We start from the raw sequence: 12,151 nt of genomic DNA on the forward strand, positions 1-12,151 counted from the left end.
TATCTATGGGCAGCGACATAAGCAGTAAACACTGACATCACCTGGTACGTTGCTACGGTGAACATATAAGCAAACAGTTGCTTATGTACATGGCCAGCAGACATGTAAGATCAGCATTCATATGAAGTCTTTTTGTGTCCACCTGATCAATTTAAGTCCAATACTCACTCTTCATTTAGCTCTGTTTTTGATATAACAGGAACAACAAAATACAGGAAAAGGAAAAACAATAAATACTGGACGATTGAGATTGAAAGCCACATGTTTAATATGTACCTTATATATCTTTAACAGAGTATTTCCCAAAATATTTCAAAGGTCTTAAACCCATACTTGTTAGTTGTTTTTTCAGAAAGTCAAAATCAAAGAGGTATTGAAGTTCAGCACCCTCTTCAGTGGCAAACACTCCATTATGTTCATTGGCTAGTTGCTAACATTGTCTGCTGACCGGTGTAGGACTGGTAGCATAGAATATGGTTTTCAGAGCAGAACTTTAAGAGTGCAGTGAGAGCGAATGAAAACAGTAATAAACATAAACTACAACTACCAAGTCATCGTTTGTTCATGTAAAAAATATTTGTTTCACTCTTGAAACATTAACCATTGGGATTGGCTGAGCTGAAATAAAGCAAAAGAAACAGACACCACATAGGAAAACAATTGCATTTATTACTCTATATTAGAAGGTACATCATTGAAGTCCTGAAGGGGTTTTTTACATGGATGCAGTTGTCTCTGTCACAATTGGACGGAGACCTGGAAGTTGTCACAACCCGAGAATAACACCTAATTTCTTTGACTCAAACCCATCCTATTCTTGCGTAGGGACATTTGGAGCAAGGTATCAAAACCTTAAATACACTATGCATTTTATACATTGTAAGGCAAATACAATTGACAAACATACCCCGTTATTGTATAAATATGATTGACACTCAACCACCTATCGAACATTAGAGCTCTGCAGTCTTTCCAGCCAAAAACAACAGCATCAGGTGCAGTTTATTCATTCTAACAAACATCCTGCAAGACTTAAAACAATACAGTGCAGTAAGCAAGTGTTTCCAAAATAAAAAGAACTGGTCAAACACATTTGGGAAACAGCATTGAGACATTTCAGTAGTATTTAGTGTCAACATTTCTTCTCCCAAAGAAAAGTTGGATTTCCAGTTAGAAGGAGTGTACAGTGACTGACTCATATAAACATTCTTGTTTTCAGTAGTGGGATCTGAAATAGACTCTGGCAGCCATGACAAGACATGATTCTGAGAACAATTTGGTTATAATGCTGCGAGAGGTCAGTAGTAGTGCACATGTGGCCTTTCAGGCTTCCATAGGGACTCAGGGCATACAAATATAAATAACACGAGAAAGTCTATACACAAACAGTACCTGTTGATTCAGCATACAGCTAGAGACAAATGTAGACAGTGATTTTTGACAATGTTAGCTAAAAGGAGACAATCCACACACTGGGGAGGTATTGTATCGAGAACAAAATGAGCCACCAGGGGAGACATCAATTAAAAATCAAACACCGCTCTGCAGTGACAGAGGGCTGTAGGAGAAAGTGAACATAAACAGTGTGTCTGACTCATAATGTTACTGCAAATGTCAGAAAGTAGGTACAAAAGTCTTACCTTTTCTTTCCACCAACCAAGAAGCCGGTATAAAAGATCAACCATCTAAAACATGACCTAGGTATCAACATAAAATCTAATCTACCTGTTGTATGTACACAAGTATTATCTTCAAAATGTATTCATTTATGTGCAGTAGTTGTACTTGGCCAGGAAGAGTTCACCCCAAGGGGAAAAAAAGAATAATGGACATGCTCCGACAATAAAAACAAATGAACATAAAAACAAACTAAAGATTCCTAATGATTTGAAAACGGATAAATATGAACGATCTGGCCCGTATTAAAGGTACAGTGTAAAGAGAAGTGGCTGCTGCAAAGGACAAAGTTTTATCTGAATGTTGAGTGTACCAGCTTATCTGAGGGACTAGAGGGTATACTCACATGGCAGCTCATGGTCTGTCGGCTGACCAACAGACAGAGACAGTGCATTCATATTGGAATGCTACCATTTAAATATAATACATGTACCATGGAGGAACAAGTGTTTGTGTGCCCCAATCTGCAGCCAGCCAGTGTTGTCAGCTAAGAAGATCAAGGTCAAAACTCTTATTGTCAAGTCACTGGCAGCTGCTGCTCTGCAACCCTTCATCCTAACGAATTGCATTTTTGCTTAATAATTCCTAAATGGGTATTTTTCTTAAGATTGTTCTGAATATAGACACCCACAAAAAAAAACTTTGATTGGTGAGCAATAGGAAAACCTGAGGTTCACAACAGCTTATGGAAAGAGCCCCTGGCAAGTGGTCCAAAGGCTTGACCGTGTTTGGCAAGTTGCCTTGAATGCTCCACTGACTTTGAAGTCTCAAACACCTTGTTCAAAGTTAATGGGCTGCATTTACAAAATCTGTTTGAACTGCTTTGTACATGCTTACATGGTGATAATCAGCAGACTACAAAAGCACACATTTGTAGCAGAACCAGATGGATTATTCTCTTTGAAGGATTTCTGAGCAGTTTGTGACATGCCTGTGTGCTGTAGGTGGCACAGAGAAAAAACCTCACCAACACCCATATATATTAACAACAAGATCTAGTCATTTAAATATCAGAACAAGTACAAAATAAGTTAAAAACACTCCCAACCTTACCAGCTTGCCCCCTATTCAAAGACAAAAAGAGCAAATATAATGCAACTGTGATCGAAGAGTCTCTGTGGAAATATCAGCAACTGATTTTCAAAACGTTAACTGGTTAATTATATATCCTATTATCGATTGCATACAAGTAACACAGGAAATCCAAGGATCCTTGTTAGTAGGGAGTGTAGAGAGGAACAAAAAGGTTCAGGGCGGGCAGCAGTAGCTGAGGACAAGACAGGAAAGATGTTCTTGGTAGTTTGGCTGGGTAAGCGAGGTAGGGTTTGTCAGAAATCAAGTGGCTTCAAACTGGCAGGAGTGTCTATGGAGGAATATTTTACAGAGTACGACTCTCCATCAGGTTGTCTTACTTTGTGCGTTCTCTGTAGAAGGCCCGGCCCCTTTCTTCTCAGCGTCTTACAGTCTGGAGTTGGGTCCTGCTCAAAGCTCTTCCTCAGTGCTCTGCTCACTTCAGACTTTAATGTCCTCCTGAATGCTGAGCTGCGACAGGGTCTTTTTAATGCGCAGGGCTGTCAAGCGGGCGGCTCCGTTGGCATACCAGCACTCCCTCATGATTTTGCCCATAACCCGCAAGGCCTGGAACAGCAGGGGGGAGAATCACTTAAGTACGAAAAATGACAAACACACATTAGAGTTTTTCTTTAGTATTTGCTGATGGAAACTTGACGTTGTTTCTTGGAGAATTGTGACCAAGATATATGAACTTGTCCAGGTATTGTCTTAGGTATTGCTGTACACCAGTTTCTGATTGGCCAATGTATACTCCGTTACCAATAAACTTAAGAAAAGCTAATACCGATTAAATGAAGGAGGACGCTTGCAACGTGCATCCCTGATGACACAGGAAATATGTTACTGGAAGACAATCTAGAAGCCGTCTAATGCCATTCCAAAGTTTGAGTAGCAGTTTTAATCATTTTATTATTAATAATTTCACCCTGAGGAAAGAACATGATAACCTCTTGAACTCATTTTAGTGATTCCACAGCGCTCCTCTCAGCAATTAACTTGATGTGAGCAGTGTTGTGATCATAGAAAGGAATGAACCACGTTGTAATAGACTGGAATGACCCTGAATGATCCAGTAAACTGTGACAAAAGTTTCATTTTAATCACTAATTTTTCTACCTCGTAGCTCTGCCACCAGTTTGGGATGTTGGGGCGTAGCTTTTGGTCACACACTAGCTTCCTCATCTCCTCGATGGACGGGTCAGACGGTACCAGGTCATAGTAGGGCAGCTGGTACTCTTCATGGATACCTGAGGACACAGGACAGTGGTGAGCTTGGATCAATACTCATGATCTCAGGGGTTGATAAAAGAAAAACAACGAACACAGGCTGAAGATCCAGAGTGGAAACAAAAGAGTCTGACCTCCACTATTACAGCGGCGTGCAATCTCCCAGTAGACCAGACCCAAAGCATAGATATCAGCACACTTGAATGAGTCAAAGTGTCTCATGTTGATCGTCTCATCCAGAACCTCTGGAGCCATGTACCTGTGAGATGTAAAAACAGCACCAGTTTAGAGAAAGAATTGAAGGACAAAGGTGTCAGAGGTATCTGTGAGAGAGGACGCTCAGCAGCTGCAGGTGTGTATGATGACACAGACCTCTTGGTGCCCACCCTTTGATTGGGCGCAATGTCGATGGTGTCTGTTGCAGAGTCGTGACGGACAGCCAAGCCCAGGTCAGCGATGGCACAGGTGCAGTTCTTCTTCACGAGGATGTTCTTGGACTTAAGGTCTCTGTGGGCAATGCCTGGTTTTCCTATCCAAACATAAGGTGAATGAGAAACACTTGTGAGTTGTTATCTCTAAATTTGTTATCAACATGAACATGCAGGCTCTTTTATGGAAAAAAACTAACTAACTAAAAACTAGAAATGTTTCCTTTTATGGACATCAGCGTGGTTGATAAAAATAGAGAACACTTCCCAATTTGAGCTGCAGAATGTCCTCCACTGCACTTTAATTTTCCATGAACGGCAGATTAGAAGATGATTCACCAGTGAAGTGTTCTCAAAGATGGCCAGTAGATACAAGATACAAGTCTTCATTTGATGGTAATTATTACCATTTTTGAATTTTTTTTTGCAGTCAACACAGTCTGATGCTAGAATGCCTGCCTGTACATGACATTGACAACAGTTAAACAAGATGAGAATCGATGATAAAAAATTTCCCTATTTTAATCTATCCCAATTTCCCCTGACCACACCACAAAAAACATCGGTAACTGATAATTAGAGGAGAAACCGGACGTTTTTTTCCAAATGCAAAATAATAAAATAATGTCTCCAAAAACATATTTATCCATTTAATTAAACTGTTGGCACATCCTCTGTTTAATGACTCAGTTAAATTGCATCAGAATATTGCATTAGATGGTAAAGATCAGTTGTCAACAGGAGAGAGCTTGTGTCAGTGTGTGGGTGGGGTAGGAAACGTGAGCAATGTGTTTCACAAGGGAAATCCATCCAACCCACAATTTGCACATGTTTGTATACATATTGCTAAATTTATTTCTCAGTTAAATAATTTCTGAAATAATTTCTCAATTAGTTAGGTACACATATTGTTTTCATGTATAACTGCTAAAAACTCAACACTTTCTGTGGCCACTAAGAAGTGTGGAACTATAAATTAAACAATTCAGTGACAACATTTTCATTTAGATGGAAATTTAGAAGATTTAACAGTGATTTAGTTGTTAGCAACAGCACAAACAGATCAGAGAGGAATGTTGGAAGTAGACTTCATTTATGTTGGCTGGTTTATTCCTAAACTGGTAGACACCAAATTGTAAATATTTATCAAACCACTTAAGGCCAGGGGAAAAGAAGTACCTTGAGTTCCAAGAATCTCCATGTGCAGATGTGCAAGGCCACTGGCAGCTGACAGCGCTAGCTTGATCATTCCTTCAGTAGTGACAGAGTAGCGGTTCAGGTAGTCAAACAGAGAGCCGTGCTCATGGTAGTCTGACACCAACCACAGCTGGGTCCATGTGCCATTGTCTGGGCAAGACACAGAAATAACCAAGAAATTACACATTTACTCAAGAACAATGAAAAAACACTGTCCAAACAGATCAATAACCTGTATATAATTCTTTGATGAGAAAAGACAATATACTGTGATTTGCACCTTTGTTGTCAGCAGCTATGAAGCCCAGGATGTTCTCATGGCGGAGCATGATGGTCTGATAGATTTCTGCCTCACGGAACCAGGAGCGCTCCTCTCTGGATGAGAAGATCTTTACCGCCACGTCACCACCCCTCCAACGTCCTCGCCACACCTCCCCAAAACGCCCTTTACCAATGATTTCTTGGAGGACGATTGTCCGGGCCACCGTCCGCTGGACAAACAGGGGCAGACCTGCTCAAAGGGGATGAGAACAGAGAACAGTCATCAGCAGCATTCTGATACACACCTGTGTCAACTACAACATCTGGTAGCAAAATGTATTAACCTCACATTTAATCTTTTGCACCTTGCGTATTATAACTCTTCATTACTCACTTTACATAGCTAATTTAACAGCTTTATTTATCTGAATCTGTGTGGGCAAATAACATTCTGTTCTCAGGATGTAGGTATGTGGTACTTTCAAGGCCGTTTGGTGTTTCACTGTGATACGTCCCTTTTTATTTTGTCATTCTACAAACTGTGACTTTCACTGTAGCTCGATGTCAGTCACACTCAGAACGCCGTAGTGTGAATACCACTGACCTTTCAGCTGAAATGGATTGACACTGTTGTTCTCTATTTTTCTATTATATCACTTTATTAAATTGCTCAAAGACAACCTTTTGTTTATTCATCATTATTCATTTGTTCACCTCTCAACAAGAATTTCCACCACACAAGACAAGTGCTGGCCTGCAGCTACATTATCATATCACGTTGTGCACTAACCGGAGCCTGAACCAGACGTGGACAGATCGTATATGAGGTCCTGCAGGGTCCTGTCTTTGGCCAGGTAGAGGTGATCACAGGAGGGGTCCTCTACCTCCAGCCTCTGCCTGTGGCTGTAGGCCCTCTGATGGTACTGATACAGGAACACGCCCACCAGCAGCAGCAGACACAGCAGGAACAGCGGCCCCGCGATCACAGCAACGAGTTCCACCAGCCCCCATGTCCCACCTGGGCCGTAGCCTCCCCCCAGTCCTGTCTGAGTTGTAACTGAGGAGAGAACAATGTGCGGCAGTGAGTGCACACTCAGGACTGACTCTACTCCACAACTATATATAATGAACAGCTTCGTGTCCTTTAGGGAGGAAGGCACAAAGCGAGAGAATTGGAAAAATGACTCTTGCATTAACTTCTATTGATTATTTCTAATTATTTAACAAAGACATGCTCAGCTCTCCACACTGAAATGCTTTTACTGTGAACAAGATGTACAAGACGTGTTCAAATTACATTTACAGCACATTAATACCTCTAAAGGTCAGCTTGTTCTCTTGTTTAACCACACTCAGATATTTCAGCAGTGCTTCAACAATGCTTTACTTGAGTTTTGAGTTTCTTCCCGACTCCACTCTTGAAACATTTTATGCACCCTTCTATTTATTTGTGCTTAAAATCCTTATTGCTGGCTGTAATACAAATCACCCAGGCACTCTAATCATTTCAAGATCGCCAAACCTGCATACTGAGGGAGAGAAAACTTTGGTCTTTCACACCCATTTATCATAGTGTGCTGCACAGTTCACAGTTTTGGTGACAATATTCACACTCTAATTATGTGAGGCTGTGATCCCAATCACAGAAAGCTTGGATTCAAATATGAGTCTCTTTGTTTATACCAGGCTTTTAAGGTGCCGTTTTCTGGTTAAAAGCTTCATATGAACTTGTGCTTTTTGTTCATGCTGAGGATGGATTTGGTCCATAACTTCCTGGCACAGTTCTCTTCACATATTTGAGAACGCTGTACATAACACCAGAAGAGACGCTTCTCAGTAACCATGAGTCATTCAAGTGTGTAGGAAACTCTTCACAAGTGTCGAGATGCTTCAGATAACATCACAGGCGATGGATGAATGCATGTTATAACTAGGCCGCTTGTTCATTATCAGGAGTTAAGTTAATAAGGTGCAAAAGCTCCTTCTCAGAACCAGTAATTTAGCAGTGTACACAGTGCAAGTTATTGCATGTTCTTGCCTGGGTTTTGCTCAGTCAGGGTATTTCAAGAGCAGGTATACTCCATGTAAACAGATACTTTTTTGGATTACATATTTTGCTTCAGCTTGCACAACAGAGACACAGAGAACAAGGAGAAAACTTAAATGCCAAAGTCATGGTGATATCATCAGTACATGTAACTGATCATGCTGTATATGCTGCGTTCTGACCTGAGGGTACTTGGAGGTCAATGCTGTTGCAGTAGTCCGTGTAGCAGCAGTGGATGTTCAGCAGGCCCTCGGCACCGCGGCAGTAGAACGGCTGTCCGGGGGGCTCAAGGTTGTCCCGTGTGATGCAGGTACGGATGTGCTGCTCTTGGCCATCGATGAAGGAAGTGGAGGCCATGCAGGCTCCATCGGTCTCGCACTGGTAGCCATTCTTCTCACACAGGGCTGTGGTGCAGTTACACCACAGAGCTGCAGAGGTGGAGGGGGCAGAAGAAGCAGCATGGTGTCAAATACAATAGTTTCTGCATTTAAAAAAAACTGAACCTCGGTCTGTGAGCACTGCGAATGGGCATAGCATGTCCAGATTTTCTTTGGGCTGTGAACCAAAGTTGCAACACTATCAGATTTTCCTGGTACGACAATCATCTGAGAAAATAACACAGTTATTAAACCGTTATTATCACTGTCAGATGCAATGATTCTTAAAAGAATGAAAACAGACGTCTATTTCAGGTTGACCAAACATTTATTTTGTTTTCACATCCCAACTGACATAAAATTTGATATAAACTTTGGATATACTTGTATTTAATGACACTGATATGGTAGAATTCCTACCTTAGATAAGCAAACATACACAGTGAGGTCTCAAGTTTCATACCATGGTTTACCACAAAAACGGGTATAATGCTGCAACACCACAAAAAAAGACATTTGAAAATGTGAACTCTGGCTTTATTTTTCACAATCTTCTGACATTCTATAGACCAAAAAATGTATTGATTAATCAAGCGACCAAGAGTCATTGAGATTCGAGGGTAAACGCTTACGTTTTAGTATTAGTATTAAGGGAAATTTTTCAGATGAACGATGTCTTGCCAAAATGAACTCAAGATTTGAGGATGGCATAAGCGAGGTCTGTTCAGGAAGAAGAGGAAGTGTTGGAGGTTGGGTGGGGTGTGTTGTGGGGGTGGCAGGGGCTTTCTGAAGGATGGGTGGAGGGTTTATGTGAGGGCATGTAGGAGTAGAGATTAACTGATCAGCTGTGACTGTCATTTTACTAACAGGAGACTGAGACTTCCTCTGTGAAATTCAATTATGTTATTAAGACACGGACATGATGTGACATTCCAGTAATTTTGGAAGAGCCCCCAGTGGATTCACTGAAGGAAATGACCTTGCTGGAGAGCCTGTGTGCAGCTAGATGTGCTTGTCAGGAAGCCAGCGCACATGCAGCTGAACTTCAGTGTCATCTACGTCAAACAGGGATTTTAGAGTAAAGGCCTTACAACATCTTTTGTGGTACTGACTCACATATTTCCAACACATTTTGGCAGATGCGTGCGATCAGATAAATGAAAAGAATAAGGAAGATAAACGCTGACTAAACATGAAATCACTCTGATATTTCATACTTTCCGTGGCTGTAAATGTCACTACTCTAAACAATAGTGGGCTGATGGTTGTAAAACCACAAAGGAGTATGCAGAGAAGACAAAAATATGTATTATTGGTAATGGAAATCTCAGAACCATGCAGAAGCACACAGCCAAATTGTTGATCGCTTCAACCGTGATAAAAAGGCAGTAGTAAAAACATATTTTCTGAATCTTTACCTCCAAACCTCAAACATTTCACTGTCAAAATAAATAACAATTAAAAAGTACAAAAACACATCACCACTGGTATTCAGCTGCTTCAGCACTCAGTCACATTTGCTCCAGTTCTTGTATTGTAAACCAGAACAGGATTGAGATTTTTTGTTTGTGACATGTCTTACAACCCGAACAGTAACGTTATGTTCCGTGTTTTTGAAGACAATACAGGTTACAGTGGTTACATGTAAAATAACTAGCACAGGGTGGGGATGCAAAGGAATGTGCTGCATAGTTCCTCATACTATTTCACAGGTTGCAACGACAGGAGAAAAGAGAAGGGACAGTTTCCACATTTCTTATCATTACTTTAGGATTTGCTACTTCACTGAAAACAATTCAAGAAAAAAAACAAGACAATGACTCACTTAATTAAGCAGATAACTGACTATTTAAATGATAATGAAAAGTGAAAGTGAAAATTGTTAGCTGTAGTGCTAGACTTCTACATCAATGTTATGATATGTAATGTAATTGCTTACATTTCCGTCCATTTGTTTGACCTATGAAGGATGCCATATGAATGTCAAGGAGGAATTATTGATGACAAATATGTCAATCTGGCTAATATGGCCTGATAAGAATATGATGGAAAGATGACTGTTATAAAAATGAATTCCTTGATCAACAATCATCAGCAATGTGGATGAAACAACCACATGGCTTGAGAAAAGCTTTATCACAAGCAGAACAAGTCATAGAATTACATGACTTCACTGCTTTAATGCTGAATTAAAACCAGTAAAAGGCAACATATATTCCATATGACAATATCCCAATTTCCAAAACCTGAGACAGTTTATAGTCTCATACCATAATAACCACGTAATATCAATGCATTGCCCTACAAATGATATTATAGCATGCTATACTCTGTTATTAAACTGCTGCTGAATACATTATAATCTCTTATACATAATAATGATGCTACAAAAATAATACTCTTACTACTCAAGACACAAGCTTCATTCAACAGGCTCCAATTCATGATAAGCTGTGAAATAACCTGGCATCAGATAAAAGGTATTAACATGTGTACTGTCTCTTCACAGCAACACTGAACAAAGAGTCTCATCAAACCCTTCTGTGTGCTGGGTGCTGTACATATAACATTACTAATGTCTGCCTACAAGTAATTCGAGTACTTCCATCCTACATTACATGAACATTTGATCACTGAAGAGAAATCCTGTCACACAGTATAATGTCCTGATGGCATAATTATCTAACCAGCCTCGTGTTAAGGGGCTCTGGATAGCATTACTGTGTCGGCGAGAGGTATTCAAGGAACACACAACAACGACAACAACAACCATGTCTTCGATTTGGTAACTTAAATAACGACAAGTACAAAAAAGCTGTGCGGCTCCAGAGCTGTGTTTACAGACAAGCCCTTCACTGAGCTGACAGTCCTGGTTACCTAAACACACCTTTTAACTGCTGGTTAAAGACTGCCGTAACCTTGCTCAACAGCGACGGACACACGGTGAGATATCGTGTTTTGATACATTCACGTGAAAGACATTTAAACAGCACCCGTGTCCATACGAGTGAAGGCTGACCTGGTTTCCAGCCTCAATTCAATCCGCCGCTCGGTTAGGCTCGACTCGGCTAGGCTAGCTAACCTAGCTTACGTTAGCTCGCTGCTAATCCCACATTCGCTCGGCTCGATGGTGGCAGTGGCGCTGGTCTCATGAACACAACAAACAGCGAGTTACTCACCCTCACAGCTTCTGTACAGGACGGTCTGAACAACCGCGACGGCTAACGAAATCCGTAAGTTAGCCATGATCAATAAAGTCCCGGTTCATCGCATTAACGCGTCTAGTTAGCCAAGATGTGGTGAGGCGTGCTGATGACAGCTAACCAGGCTGTCAGTGCTGAGGGCACAGTTGACTAACATGGTCCACCAGCAGGCAGCAGCACACATACAGGACACTGTGAGAATCTATCTATCTATCTATCTATCTATCTATCTATCTATCTATCTATCTATCTATCTATCTATCTATCTATCTAAGGTGGACATCATGAGGATGTACTGTAGTCTTAAATGGTTGATAGGGTGCATATCAGGTCATAAAGGTCACTCACAGGTGGTCAGGTTCTTCCTAGATTTTCCTTTTCATGAGGCTCTTATTGTTTTTTTTGTCCATGCATTTTTTTTCTCTTATCACCTCCAGCTTCACTAATACATGTCAGCTATATAAGCTGCTCAGTAGTAAGTGAGAACAATTCTGAGGTACTTGTACTGTGCTTTGCTTGTTGTGCTACTTAAAACTTACACTCCACAACATTTTTGAAGTCAGCATTGGGCTTTCTTACTCCACTACATTTATTTGACAACATTAGTTATTCATTAGTTTGATTATGAAATTGTGTTGCTGCCCAAGCCAGACCAAAGAA

At 40.7% G+C, this 12,151-nt stretch overlaps 1 protein-coding gene across 3 annotated transcripts; it reads right to left on the minus strand.

The window, feature by feature from the left end:
• Positions 1-443: 443 nt before the first annotated feature.
• Positions 444-11,968, minus strand: LOC119020494 (activin receptor type-1B-like). Of its 3 annotated transcripts, none has more exons than XM_037099842.1 (9): positions 11,840-11,968; positions 8,094-8,339; positions 6,655-6,921; positions 5,884-6,114; positions 5,586-5,753; positions 4,351-4,507; positions 4,113-4,237; positions 3,868-3,998; positions 444-3,315 (listed from the first exon to the last, which is right to left on the minus strand). In XM_037099842.1, exons 2-9 carry the CDS (start codon positions 8,266-8,268, stop codon positions 3,190-3,192), a joined length of 1,380 nt encoding a protein of 459 aa, XP_036955737.1. In that variant the 5' UTR covers positions 8,269-8,339; positions 11,840-11,968; the 3' UTR covers positions 444-3,189. The 3 variants fall into 3 exon arrangements, with proteins under 3 accessions (XP_036955737.1, XP_036955735.1, XP_036955736.1); XM_037099840.1 differs by lacking the exon at positions 11,840-11,968 and adding an exon at positions 11,468-11,687; XM_037099841.1 differs by lacking the exon at positions 11,840-11,968 and adding an exon at positions 11,308-11,683.
• Positions 11,969-12,151: the final 183 nt, after the last annotated feature.

Source organism: Acanthopagrus latus, chromosome 6 (assembly GCF_904848185.1).
Source record: "Acanthopagrus latus isolate v.2019 chromosome 6, fAcaLat1.1, whole genome shotgun sequence".
In the NCBI taxonomy this organism is placed as follows: Eukaryota; Metazoa; Chordata; class Actinopteri; order Spariformes; family Sparidae; genus Acanthopagrus; species Acanthopagrus latus.